General features: G+C 48.4%; 1 protein-coding gene and 2 non-coding genes across 3 annotated transcripts; 1 reads left to right on the forward strand and 2 right to left on the reverse strand.

Moving 5' to 3' along the window:
* Nucleotides 1-1,242: 1,242 nt before the first annotated feature.
* Trnaa-agc (transfer RNA alanine (anticodon AGC)) lies at nucleotides 1,243-1,315 on the forward strand. Its single transcript has one exon. It is a non-coding gene; the product is annotated as a tRNA-Ala (tRNA).
* A 3,077-nt stretch (nucleotides 1,316-4,392) lies between these two features.
* LOC144146439 (uncharacterized) lies at nucleotides 4,393-5,958 on the reverse strand. Its single transcript, XM_077678393.1, has one exon. It carries the CDS (start codon nucleotides 5,956-5,958, stop codon nucleotides 4,393-4,395), a length of 1,566 nt encoding a protein of 521 aa, XP_077534519.1.
* A 2,382-nt stretch (nucleotides 5,959-8,340) lies between these two features.
* Nucleotides 8,341-8,428, reverse strand: Trnay-gua (transfer RNA tyrosine (anticodon GUA)). The gene is given in 2 exon segments: nucleotides 8,341-8,376; nucleotides 8,392-8,428. It is a non-coding gene; the product is annotated as a tRNA-Tyr (tRNA).
* Between the last annotated feature and the right edge of the window lie 3,654 nt (nucleotides 8,429-12,082).

Raw genomic sequence — 12,082 nt, forward strand, 5'->3', positions numbered from 1 at the left:
AGAGGAAGAACAGATGTGGCGCACTCTACAAACCCATTCCTTCCCACATCGCACGCAGTTACAGCACTCCCACCCACACCTCTTCCTCTCCGCAGAGTGTCTGAGATGCCGCTGCCTCGAAACGCTATACCACTCTTTGTGCGAGTGCCCCGCGGACCTTTACCCCACCTTCCCCACCCCCACCCAGTGGGAGCAGGCCTTGGGTAGCTCTTGCCTCGTGGATCAACGGACCCTGACGCAACGGGCGCTGCAGGTAGCTTCGGTCATTTGGGCTGAGGCCACCGCCCCAACCTGAACCCGGTGTCTCACCAATAAAGTGTTTTTTTCTCTCTCTCTCTCCGAATTTCTGCACAATATTCCTTACTGAGAGTCATGGCACGTTCGATGCTGCATGGTGGCTTACAGTTTCAGCCTGTAGTATACTACAGCACCCTAACCACCTCCTCTACGCTACAAAAGCGACCGGCGCTAGGCTCAATTTGGGTTCACTTAAATGTGGGGCGTGTCATTGACCAGATTTCTTATTTGAAATAAAAAGTAATCAGCAATTAACATTTTTCGATTGGATGCATGATAAAACCGTGCATGATAAAAAACCGTAATTAGTAAGGTAGCTCTATGCTTCGCAAAATCCGTGTCAGTATAGTTGATAACCTATACGAAAAATGCTCGAGGTTTGTGGCGAAAGGTTCTTGCTCACTGTATTTTTTCTGAATTATCACCGAGAATCGCGAACTTGATGTACATGCCCTGTTAAATCGCTTTAGGTAGTACGGCATAAGGTCTTAGTTCAGACTTCACCTGCCCGAGATGAAGAAGTTGGTGTTTTTGGGCACCGAAATTCTTTATTTCGGCTATTATACGGATGGCCACCTGCATTTATTTCTTCGTTGTTTTATTGAACTCTGCATTTTTTTTATTTTTTTATTTATTTATTTATTTATTTATTTATTTATTTATTTATTTATTTAATGAGTGAAGAATTAAGGAAGAAACGACAAATCAAGCAAAATCAATGTAGCCATGCGGACTGCGGCTCCATACCAATGCAAACTCTAAAAGGCTGCCCTATGGAACAAATCTGTCTTGCGAATATAGAAACGTTTTTAGCCATTATTACAAAGCCGTGAGACGAAGTTTCCATCCTACAATGCAGTTCGCATAATGCAGAGTGACGCTGCGATTTGGTCACACCTGCCTGCTTAAGCAAGACGCAGGAATCTTTCTCGTGCGGAATCCGTCGGGGGTGTAGCTCAGATGGTAGAGCGCTCGCTTAGCATGCGAGAGGTACGGGGATCGATACCCCGCACCTCCACGACATTTTTATTTTCAGATCGCGTTTTTTTAAATAATCACATGCCCTGTGAATTATGTTTGTGCACGTCGAGCAGGGGTTCCTGAAATCCACTTTGGTTTCGTGGTTTTGTCAACTGGCCGTTTGGTCTTCAAAAAATGCTTTACGGCTAATGTGCATAACTAAGCATGCTAATGGTCTGGCTGTATCAAAGCTGTTAAGTAACGCGAGCGCGTAGTAAAGGCGATATTCGCTGTATAATTATGGCTATTTATGGGGTTGGTTGAATGCTAGTCTGTATACCTTCAGCCATCTTGCATTGTGTTCAGCGTGTTACTCTACCTCATCCGCAAATGTTTGCAATCTAATGTAGCGGAAGCAGGTTACCCAGGCAATCCACCACGTAGGAATTGACCCTGTCGTTTCAAAATAATAATTATTTACTTATTTATTCATTTACTTCCCGTCGGAACTTGTGAGAAAAATAGAAAATACTGCAAACTCATAGCTAATAAACCGGTTTTCGTGAGGCTCATCTTGAAGTCAAGAACATGGGCGTGTGCTCATGTAATACATACTGTTCATCTTTCGCGTCTGAACATGCGCCTGTTTCGTGTCATTTTCATCAGTCACCAAGACAAATTTGGACAGTACTATAGTGCTTATTAAGTAACGCAGCATACATCTATGTTTTAAGGGCACCAGTGGGACAAAAAATACAAGCGCTGGTGTAGAAGGACAGAAGATAGATCGAGCTTATGGCGTTTAGCGCACCGACGCTACACAGGTGATTAGGCGCGCCGTAGTGGAGGGCTCCGAATTAACTTTGACCACTTGGAGATCATTAACATGAGCCGAAATCTCAAACACATTGGAGGTTTCGCTTTTCGACTACATCAAAAAAGCTGCCGTCGAGGCCGGCAATTGAATCCAAGTCCTAGGGCTAGGCACCGCAAACATAGGAGGGAAGATACCGCATGTCCCTCTTTTTTTCCGTCGTGGGGTATAGCTGAGATTGTACACAGCTGGATCAGCATGCGATAGTACGGGAAGCGATACTCTGCACCCCCGCGTTTCTTGTGTTTGCCGCGGGAGTTTTTTTTATGCACACTTGTTCGCATTGACGATTATGATTATTGCACAAAAAGCGCTGTGCAGGTTGTGCAAATTGAGCTGGACAACAAAGTGTATGCATCAACTCTCAGCGCACTGAGAGCGAGAGAGAGAAAAAAACTGTAAAGGTCAGTCCAGCCAATAACGTGGTTTGCTGCACAACAGTGATATGACTACAGTGGGATGGAATGAATATTATAAAAATAGAGTGGGGATCGGATGCAGCGAGATGGTAAAGGAACTGACGGTTGAAATAAAATGAAAGAAACCACCAGGGGGAAACCATGAAGTGAAATGAAACACCACCAGAAAATATGAATAAAAGTAGAAACTAAATGGAGCGAAAGCAGGCAACTGAAGTGAGCTCCAGGAGCGCCTCCGTGTTGGCGGACGTGTAACACGTCTACAAACGTGCGATGATGGTCTAATGGTGGGCGAAATGGAATAGTACTTAAGGTGAAAGCATAGGACCAGTGGCCCATGTTGGCGGCAGAGGATGTTGCGGATTTCTAATCTGCCGCCAACATTGACAATGATGATGATTGTAAAGACGCTGACAACGAAGTGGCACGTTCACGCGCCTCGCGATGCGTGCTGGCACGTTCGCTCGTGATTGAGTTCGGAACGCTGCGCTTGAACGACCATGCACGGCTTTGCGTCGCTCTCTCCACGGCGCCAATAAACGCTGAAGAACGGTTTTCCCTTTTCGTAACATTGGCGCCGTGGAGAGAGCGACGCAAAGCCGTGCATGGTCGTTCAAGCGCAGCGTTCCGAACTCAATCACGAGCGAACGTGCCAGCACGCATCGCGAGGCGCGTGAACGTGCCACTTCGTTGTCAGCGTCTCTACAATCATCATCATTGTCCATGTTGGCGGCAGATTAGAAATCCGCAACATCCTCCGCGCCCACCAAATGCTCACTCGCATAGATACAAAGCAGACAGCATTAGCACTAGTCAAGCACATTCTCTACAGCACATTAGCTGAACTTGTCAGATCCTAGTGTGAGCGTCTTTGGCAAACACTCGTCGATTGACCATGCTCTATAAAAAGTACTGGAATTGGCCGACTACGTCCCTCGGCAGCGCTGTGGTCGCAGTAGCTTGCTGCATGGAAAGTGAACACAATTCACAACGTCCGAAAACTTCATGCTTTGTCGGCCTGTAGCCTCCCCGTCACTCTCACGTATTTCAGCGAGAGCGTTGCCGACTCCACAGTGAAAAAGTCGCACATGAGCGTTGCCAATGGAGTGGTTACAACGGTCATCTCCAGGTTCCGGTAGCCGGCGTTTCTTTTCTTGTGAGGAGCCGTTGAGATTCATTCGTTTTTCAATGTGGCCCTTCACCCCTTTTTCTGCGTGGTCAGCGCTCTTGCCTTGCCTCACAGCATTATCGTAGGCTCTTACGCCGTCTTCATTTGCAGAAAGTTGTCGAGGTAACCTATGAGGTCTGGAAAGGGCATTCTTGCGGTTGTCGACCGTAGACTCTTCAAACCTGCGCAATGCATCTTCATCTGGATGGGGAATCGAAGTGTTCTTTAGACCAACAGTATCTACCTTCCGAAACCGCCGAAAAGAGCAAGGTCGGTCCTCACTGTCGTGCGTGTCTGTGCGGAGAACACAGACGAGGGTGCTGCCTTTGCATCTATTGCTCTCTCGCAGAGATAACGGTCCTTGTAAGGTCCATCCCAGGCTTGTGCTGCCGGCGACCAAAGCAGGATTCGTTTCTTCCCACTATACTTGGGTCGTTTTTGGCGCGAACTTCCAGATCTGGTCGGATCCAATTAGAAGGCTTACTCCTTGCTTGAACTCCATACCTGGGAAAGCAATGGTGTCGGCCAGAAGCTTCCCCTCGGAGACCAGGCGTTGCAAAAGCGTGTTGCCCTTTGGTGCTTCAGCCACGTCTTCACAAATGAAAGGCACGACGATGGCGTCGACCTCAGCAGACGTGCTGTCATGTTGACTGCGAAGGGTCGCTCTGACGACTTTAAAACTCCTTCTTGGGACCTCCAGATCGGCCGAAAGCACTGATGGCTAGATCGACTTCGCCAGTCACCTTTAACTTCAGCTTAGCGACGACGTCTTCTCTGATGAATGTCCGCTGGCTACCATTGTCAAACACTCCGCGGACGTAGCAGCAATGCGACGAAGTTGTCATCCATGCCCTAAACGTCTGTAGTAGGACGTCGCTGATGAGTCGCGGGACGGCTGATTTGCGTGTGGCGATGTGCATCGCTGCCTGTCGTGTTTTTCCAGCCCATTCCGACGAAGGCCTCTTAGCGCTGCGGTAGGTGCACATCGTGGTGGCATGTCGGCGCTTACATGATTGACACTGGACCTTTCTTCGGCAACTCCGTACGAGATGTCCCTTTCCGGTGCATCTGAAGCATCGGCCGTCACTTGACAGGCGAGTTCGCTTGTCAGCCAAGTCAATGTCGCCAGAACATTCTTCAGTCCTGTGATCCGTAGCGGCGCAAAAGAAACAAGCAGAGGTCTTTGCCTTGTTGTGGAGAACCGCAGCGGCCGGAATAAACGGCTGCTTCTTAGATCCGCGTTCGGCGTCATGACTTCGCGGTGGCTTGGTGATTTGACAGCTTCTTTCTCGGCCCTCTACTTCCACTCGCAGAAAAGACAGCAGATGTTCAATCTCCTGTTCCGACGAAACTTGACTGCTCGTAGAAGATCTGCTCGCAGCAAGGCTCTGTCGTTTCAAGTAGTCCGCGACAATGTCGCTAGGTATGACCTTCAAAATCACTTCATTCAGCATAGCCGCGTATGATGACATGCCGATTCCCAGGCTTTCTAGTCCTCTCCGGTTCATCTGCACGGTATCGTAAAGCTTCCGCAAAGCGGCCACGTTACTAGATAAATCGACAGGCCTGAGCATCCGCAGGTTTTCTAAGTGCTTTTGCTCAATCAGCTTTACGTTTCCAAAACGATTTTTTAGGACATCTAGGGCATCTGAGTACGAGGACTCGGTAATTTGAATGCCCGCAACGGCTTCCGCAGCAGCTCCGTCGAGAAGCGAAACTAAGTAGTGGAAGCGGTCGGTGTTGGACAGCCTGGGGTTTTCATGGACCAAATGTCGGAACATTTCCCAGAAGGGTTGCCACCGCGTTATAGCTCCGTCGAAGCGCAACAGTTCTAGTTTCGGGAGACGTGCTCCAAACTCACGGGTAGCAGGCAAAGCTTGTCCGCCCGAATTCGCCGCTATTCGGTCCCCGCTGGCGTCATCCAATGAAGAAGAAGTCTGGGACGTAGAAGAAGATTTCAGGACGTCCATATGATGCTCAAGTAACGCCAGGGCGCTGTTCGCTGCGTCTTCGTACTCCATGACAGAAGTGTAGTCTTCGGATGCTTGGTCGTCGGTCAGGTGGGCTTCGAGCTCGGCGTTGAGCGCAGACAATGCTGAATTGCTTGCTCGGAGACGACCGTGAACGACACGAAGGGCCGAAAGGGCAAACTGCTGGGACTGGAGCAGCTGGTCCACTTCGCTGATTATCTTCGTGTTCATAGCCCGCCGTGACGCGCGCTTGCTCTTGACTCGATCCATGCCGGTCGCAACTGAAGAAAAGGCTCACCCAGCTCGTAAAAAGAAGGCTCGCCGCGATGCTGGCTTGCTTCCCGGGTTTTCGGCGCCAATGATACGAAAAGGGAAAACCGTTCTTCAGCGTTTATTGGCGCCGTGGAGAGAGCGACGCAAAGCCGTGCATGGTCGTTCAAGCGCAGCGTTCCGAACTCAATCACGAGCGAACGTGCCAGCACGCATCGCGAGGCGCGTGAACGTGCCACTTCATTGTCAGCGTCTCTACAATCATCATCATTGTCCATGTTGGCGGCAGATTAGAAATCCGCAACAGCCCATGTAGGGGAAAAGTGTGACTTGAAACGGGGTTGAGAATCAATAAATCCAAAAAAATGTTAGCTTCTTCCGAAAGGCTTCTCCTGGGGCCCCGTGAATTTCTTTTTTCACCGATGCTTCCGTCTTAAAGTTCGTAGCGCAGGGTAAGAGGCTGACCCAGCAATCACAGTAACCATGATAGGCAACTTTTAAAGCAGCCATAAAGACGAAACACAAGTTTCGTTCATTCAAAAGACGGCCTCGTTAGAATCATAATGACACTAGTTTTAATGTAAACTTCGCTCAAATAAGCTATATAATAAGGGAAAAAAGCCATGCTACCCAGTCGCTTAACTCCCTCAACAGAACCTCTGATGTCATACCAGCCGGCTCAGCGGTTGGAGGAGGCCGGCAAAAGCAAATGCAAATTAGGCTGACCCTATAAGCTTCCAGAACGAGCTATTTGTGCTTAAAATTAAAGAAAAAGCAACGGTGTCTTACGTGACCATATTTGTCGAGCGAGCAATATGTTTCATAAATTTTCTCACAGAACAAACAGAAGCCACGTTTAAATACGGTCAAACACAACCCAAAAGCTGAAAACGACTTGCCATGGTATGATGGCAACATCTAGGTTCAGTAACGTAAACAAACCCGCCAACGCCGCCGTAGGGTACCTCGATGCCAGACCCCGTACAGGGTAAAGACACACTTTGAACGGTCCGGTGCCGACGTAATTTGGGCAGCGTGTCCTACATTGTTATTTTCGTTTCCCACGAGACCGAGCAAGGCAATGAGATAAGACGATTCAAACTTCGCCAGTAAACTCCCTTGCAGCGGTAATTTTAGCGCGGTTTTGATACAATGACTTCCTTTGGCGGGGAGCGAGTGACCCAGAATGGCAGCGCCAGCGTATACGTGTCCCCACCCTCTACGGCGCGCGGGTCAATCAAGGCACCCTAGGCTGCAGAGTGGTCGGTTCGTGTGATGTCAATGCAGACCAAGAAAACACGATTTAGCGGGAAAAAACAATATTAACCTAAATTGATTAATTTCTCAGTGAATAAAGCAGCGTTTGTATACGTACAAGAGGTGGGGGCACTATAAAACACGAAATCTTTCGAATAAAACAAACTTGTGTTTTGTCTTCGTGGCTCCTTTAAGAGCATAAATCGCTATTTTATGAAGTGTCTCTGCATGCAGGTAGTTGGCGTATACGTGGGAATTGTTTTCATTATCGATACAGGGTGCGGTGAGGTTTCGCTAGCAGGCGAGAGTATAACAAGGCCAGGTGATTTGGTGGAGTGTGGCAGGAGTACTGGCATTACAACCGAGGCAACGTAAGTCAGGTTGGGTGGGAACGATTTACTTAAAGTTTCTGGGCTGCAAAACGGCTTTACCGTTCGCCCAAGGCAGAGCATGCATGCCCGTGAAGTTGCTCTCGCCCGAAACGTCGCTATACGTGTCTTCAAAGCAGAGGTGCCGCACGGGGTTCACGCTACGTCTATCCGGACCGTCTCTGGTTTTGCGCACGATGTAAGATCTCTTTTGTTCAGTGCGAAAATCTCTGAATTAAAAATGTATTTTTGTAGTTACCAGCAGCTGGAACACGGTGGGCAAACAGGAAGTCGTTGACGGTTGAAGTATCCCACGGCCGCAAAACCGATACAAATTGTTGGCTGCGAAATCGCATTACAAGTATAACTGCGCTGCCATTTCACGTCACTTCCCGTGATCGCGTCAGAATTTTTCTTTCGAGCTTCCTTCAAAGATGCGTGTGCCTGTTGTGAACTATGTACTAACAATTGTTGCCTTCATCACTAATTAGCTTACCGCACCATTGCCAGTGCCCTGCTCCCAGCTGCATGCATTTTTCCTTTTAGTTTTCAATGCGGGGAAATCAAGAGCCCACAAACCGGAGTTTTAAGTATTCTATTGTGGGTAAGCAGGTTCATTCAAGCAACGCAACGTTTCATTGCAAAAAAAAAAAACGCGGCATCAACAAGAAAAAGAAAAACAAAAACACGCCGGCTTACTACAAGGAACCTGAATTGCGTCTATGTGCCGCAGAAAGCGAGGAAAACAAAAACACACTCCGTCGAGCCGGATTCGAACCAGCGACCTATGGATGTCAGCAGGGTACCTCTACAGTCCACCGCTCTACCAACTGAGCTATCGACGGGCACGGCGTCCCCGCTCACGTTTTTCCCTCCGTTCGCGGAGAGCGAAGAAACTGGAGCACCAGTCCTATATATAGCGACCTTGCTGTGACAGGGGCTTAGATGCAGTTGGCTGCGTTTTTTGCCGCTTTTGTGATTCCTGGCAGGCGATTGTTCTGGCTTTTGGGTTACCTTCTACTTTCTATTGGAACACCGTTTGCTTCAAAAGCAGCCTAGTTGTACTTTTTCTTCCATTCTTTGCCATTTCCTTCTTGTTATGTTATTCCTTCTATGATAACTTCGTTCGACAGGCGTTGGTATTGTGAATTGGAGACTGTTCGACGAGGACTTCCTAAGATCCGTAAACATTGTAAGCGGTACGACTTCTGAATTTGATTCGCCTAATTTTAAACGTTCCGGTAAAGTATGATCTTAGAATTAATAACCATAACAGTTGAAAGCACACCTACATCGGTCCACTGCATTCGCTGTGCACCGTCTTCCCGGATTTCTTCGTAGGATATTCCTTATCTTTTGTATATTCGTCAAGCTGGCCAGTGTGGACCGTGTGGACAGTGTGGACCACGTTCAAGCGCTCTCTAAACTGGCACCACTTTAGAGAGCCCTGCGCATCCTTCTACTGTTTCTTGCCATGATTAAAACAATGCGGCCTTTCCTGCCGTTTTTCCTCACCCACATCCTCTCAGCAAATCAGCCTGTATTCGACCAGGAACCAGGAAGCTGGATTAGGATTAGTCGTGGTTTGCTGAATTAGCGGACTCCTGGGTGGTAGGGGAAATTGTGAGCTACTGCTTCAGCCTTCATTTCAGGTGCTCACCTGCAACATGCAATTCTCTAAGCATGTTTTTCTTGTAGGCCCTAGGGCCAACGACATTTTATTAAGCGTTAATTTATTTGATAAATGAGCGTCATTGTAAAAGGCCTTGGGGGTTGTTTTATAAATATGCCATGTGGACCTTGCATACCTACCGTGAGCCCCGCCCCGTGTCACGCCTTACGTACGGGCAGAATTCCGGGGAAGTCGCCTGATGATGCTAACGCATCAAAATACGGGTTAAAAACAAGAAAACAGCGCCAAAACGACAGGCGGGAAAGGAGGCAGGCAAGCACGGCGCTGTTATGTTTTCCTCTCTGTTTGCCTCTTTTTAATATTGACGCGTGCAGCAAATGCCGGTTTGGGTAAAAGGTGCTACAGCACGAAATAAAACACGGACACAATTCGCGCTGTAGCATCTTTTACAATGAACTACCAACTCGCCCAACAGTGAGCTTTGTTAAGCCGGTTTGGGGGGGACCTTAAGATTTACTGAGCCTTTCCTAATAACAGAATAGACATTGAAGAATGTTCTTCACCGACTGCGCCTGAATGTGGCGTTTACTCGGAGTTTTAAGTTTAGGATTGATTGGGAAGATTCCCCCCTGTGCCGGACTTGCGGTGTGCGCGAGACTGTAAATCACTTGCTGTGCGTCTGCTCTCGATACGCTGCTGCGCGAAAAACTGCAGCGAGTTCCCTCTCTCGAATACGTCATGGAGGCAGTCTCGAACTTTTTCATTTTCTTGGGCCCTGGGCCAATAGTGCTGACAGTACTTTAGGTACAAAAGTTCTGCTCCAGTTCCTACGAGAGACTGAACTGGACAAATCTCTCTAGATCAGAGACAGAGCAAGTGTGTCACGATATCCTCTCTTTCGCACTGTGGCGTTTTTCTATTTATTTTTCTTGGGTTGGTGTTGTTACTTTTTTTCCAGCCGTTTACTTTGCATTTGGTTTCAGCGTTTCCATTAGCGATTTTCTTTTAAATTGTATTTTTATGTCCCGACTCTGTTGGCGGCATTCTCTTGTTTTTCTTGTCCTTTTTTTTCACGCTTCATGTTTGTCTTCTTCCTGCTGTAACTCTGATGTCTGATATGCACCACTCATCAACGTAGGCACCCCCCATCTGGTGTAGCAAGCCTCGTTCCTAGCAGGGCTGACCTCACCAGTTCACATTAAAGAGCATTCTCTCTCTCTCTCTCACCGGTGGTGGTGGTTGTGGTTAGCAGGAGAGGAAAAGGAAAGGAAATGCACTGTGGATATTTTGAGCTGGGCAGGGAGCTCAACTGCATATAACCCAGTGCAGGGAAAGAGAAGTAGAGGGGGAGTGACAGGATAAAGTGGAGAGAGACATAGAGAGAGAGAGAAAGATATAAAGAGAGCTGTCAGTCCTAGAAAGCTGTCGGTCTGGGCACACCAGTCAGTCACGGCACTGCGGGCTGCAGCCGCTGTGTGAGCCCGGTCGTCTCCAGGTTATGGAGGAGATGGGCGAAGACTTCCCGTTGGGTTGTCGCAGGCCCCTTCAGGAACAGAAGGTCCTCCATGCCGGCGCTGGGAAGGCCTCAACGGTGGAGCGCTCGGTGGAGCTCCGCTCTGGGCCCCGCGTGGTGTGGGCAGAAAAAGAGTAGGTTCTCCAGCGTTTCTGGTTCCGGACAGTCCACACGTGTAGGGGAGTCCTTGCGCCCGTGTCGTTGCAGGAGCTCCGCCACATTGCAGGAGTCGAGCCACATGCGGAGAAGCAGGCCGCGGCGTCCCTGCTGAGCTCTTCACCGAGAAGCGGTCGATATGCGAGAGCAATTACGCTAAGCCTGATACGTGGACCATTGCACTCATTGCCCTTGCATTGCACGGAAAGCCCTGCACGCATTATTTGACTACCTTGAAGATATCGGCGTCGCTGAGACATTGTAGCCCCTCTTAGTGCGGACACTACATGCTATATCCAATGTCACTATATATTAGGCTATCTTTTTTTCCCCTTTCCTCTGCCACTCCTCTTTTCACTAATCTACTATCTTTTCCCCATTGCCCTTCCTGCAGAGTAGCGTGTCGACGATCGTATGTTGGCAAAGCTCACTGCATTTTCTCCTTTACTAAAGGGCTTTTCTCTCTCTGTCTCTCTCTGTAGTGGAAAACATTACGGTGTACACTAAAAGACAAAGTTACAGCTACAATGTTACAATTGCAGATGTCGCAGTAAGTGGCCAAATTTGGCGCCTTTCGCGTTTTTTAGTTCATTTATTACAGTAGCCCCTATTCACGCTATTATAACGGTTAAGCTCCCTAAGTTTCTTGCACAAATAACAGGCTCTGGAGTTGTGCGTGCTGTTTGTGCTGGAAAATGCAGTTTCGCCGGTCAACCCTGGGAAGTCGCTGAACTATACGCCTCTTGGGGCTCGAAAGCAATAGCCACTGCAGATTTCATCTAGGTTCTGGTTCTATTTTCGTTTGTGTTGAATACCGTGTGCCGAGAGTGTAAGCTTTTTCGAGTACGTCGTGCCCGCTCTTTTGTTGCGGTTCACAGCTGCTCACTAAAGCAGCATGCATTTCTGACCTCTTCACTTCTACAAACATTTATCGCATCACTCGTGTAAAGAACCAACTGACCCGAACATTTGCCGTGCCAGCTCATGTGCAATAAAGGAATACACCCAACACCAAGAGCCGATCTTTTGGCCCAACTTCAGGAGTTTGTCGACACTGTGCACATACACGGTCTGCATTTTTGTATAAGCAGATTTCAATCGGAGCTTACTACAGTTGAACCGCACTTGCGTAATAGGGGGAAAGGTGTCGGTTGAACTAAGAAAAGGAGGACTTCGCGATATATTTTTTGGTAAATG

Source organism: Haemaphysalis longicornis, unplaced genomic scaffold (assembly GCF_048455015.1).
Source record: "Haemaphysalis longicornis isolate Haplotype H1 unplaced genomic scaffold, Haemaphysalis longicornis Haplotype H1 scaffold_7, whole genome shotgun sequence".
NCBI classification, from domain to species: domain Eukaryota; kingdom Metazoa; phylum Arthropoda; class Arachnida; order Ixodida; family Ixodidae; genus Haemaphysalis; species Haemaphysalis longicornis.

Excerpts from the sequence above, each read along its gene's own strand:
- LOC144146439 (XM_077678393.1), bottom strand. The coding sequence starts at position 5,958 with ATGGATCGAGTCAAGAGCAAGCGCGCGTCACGGCGGGCTATGAACACG.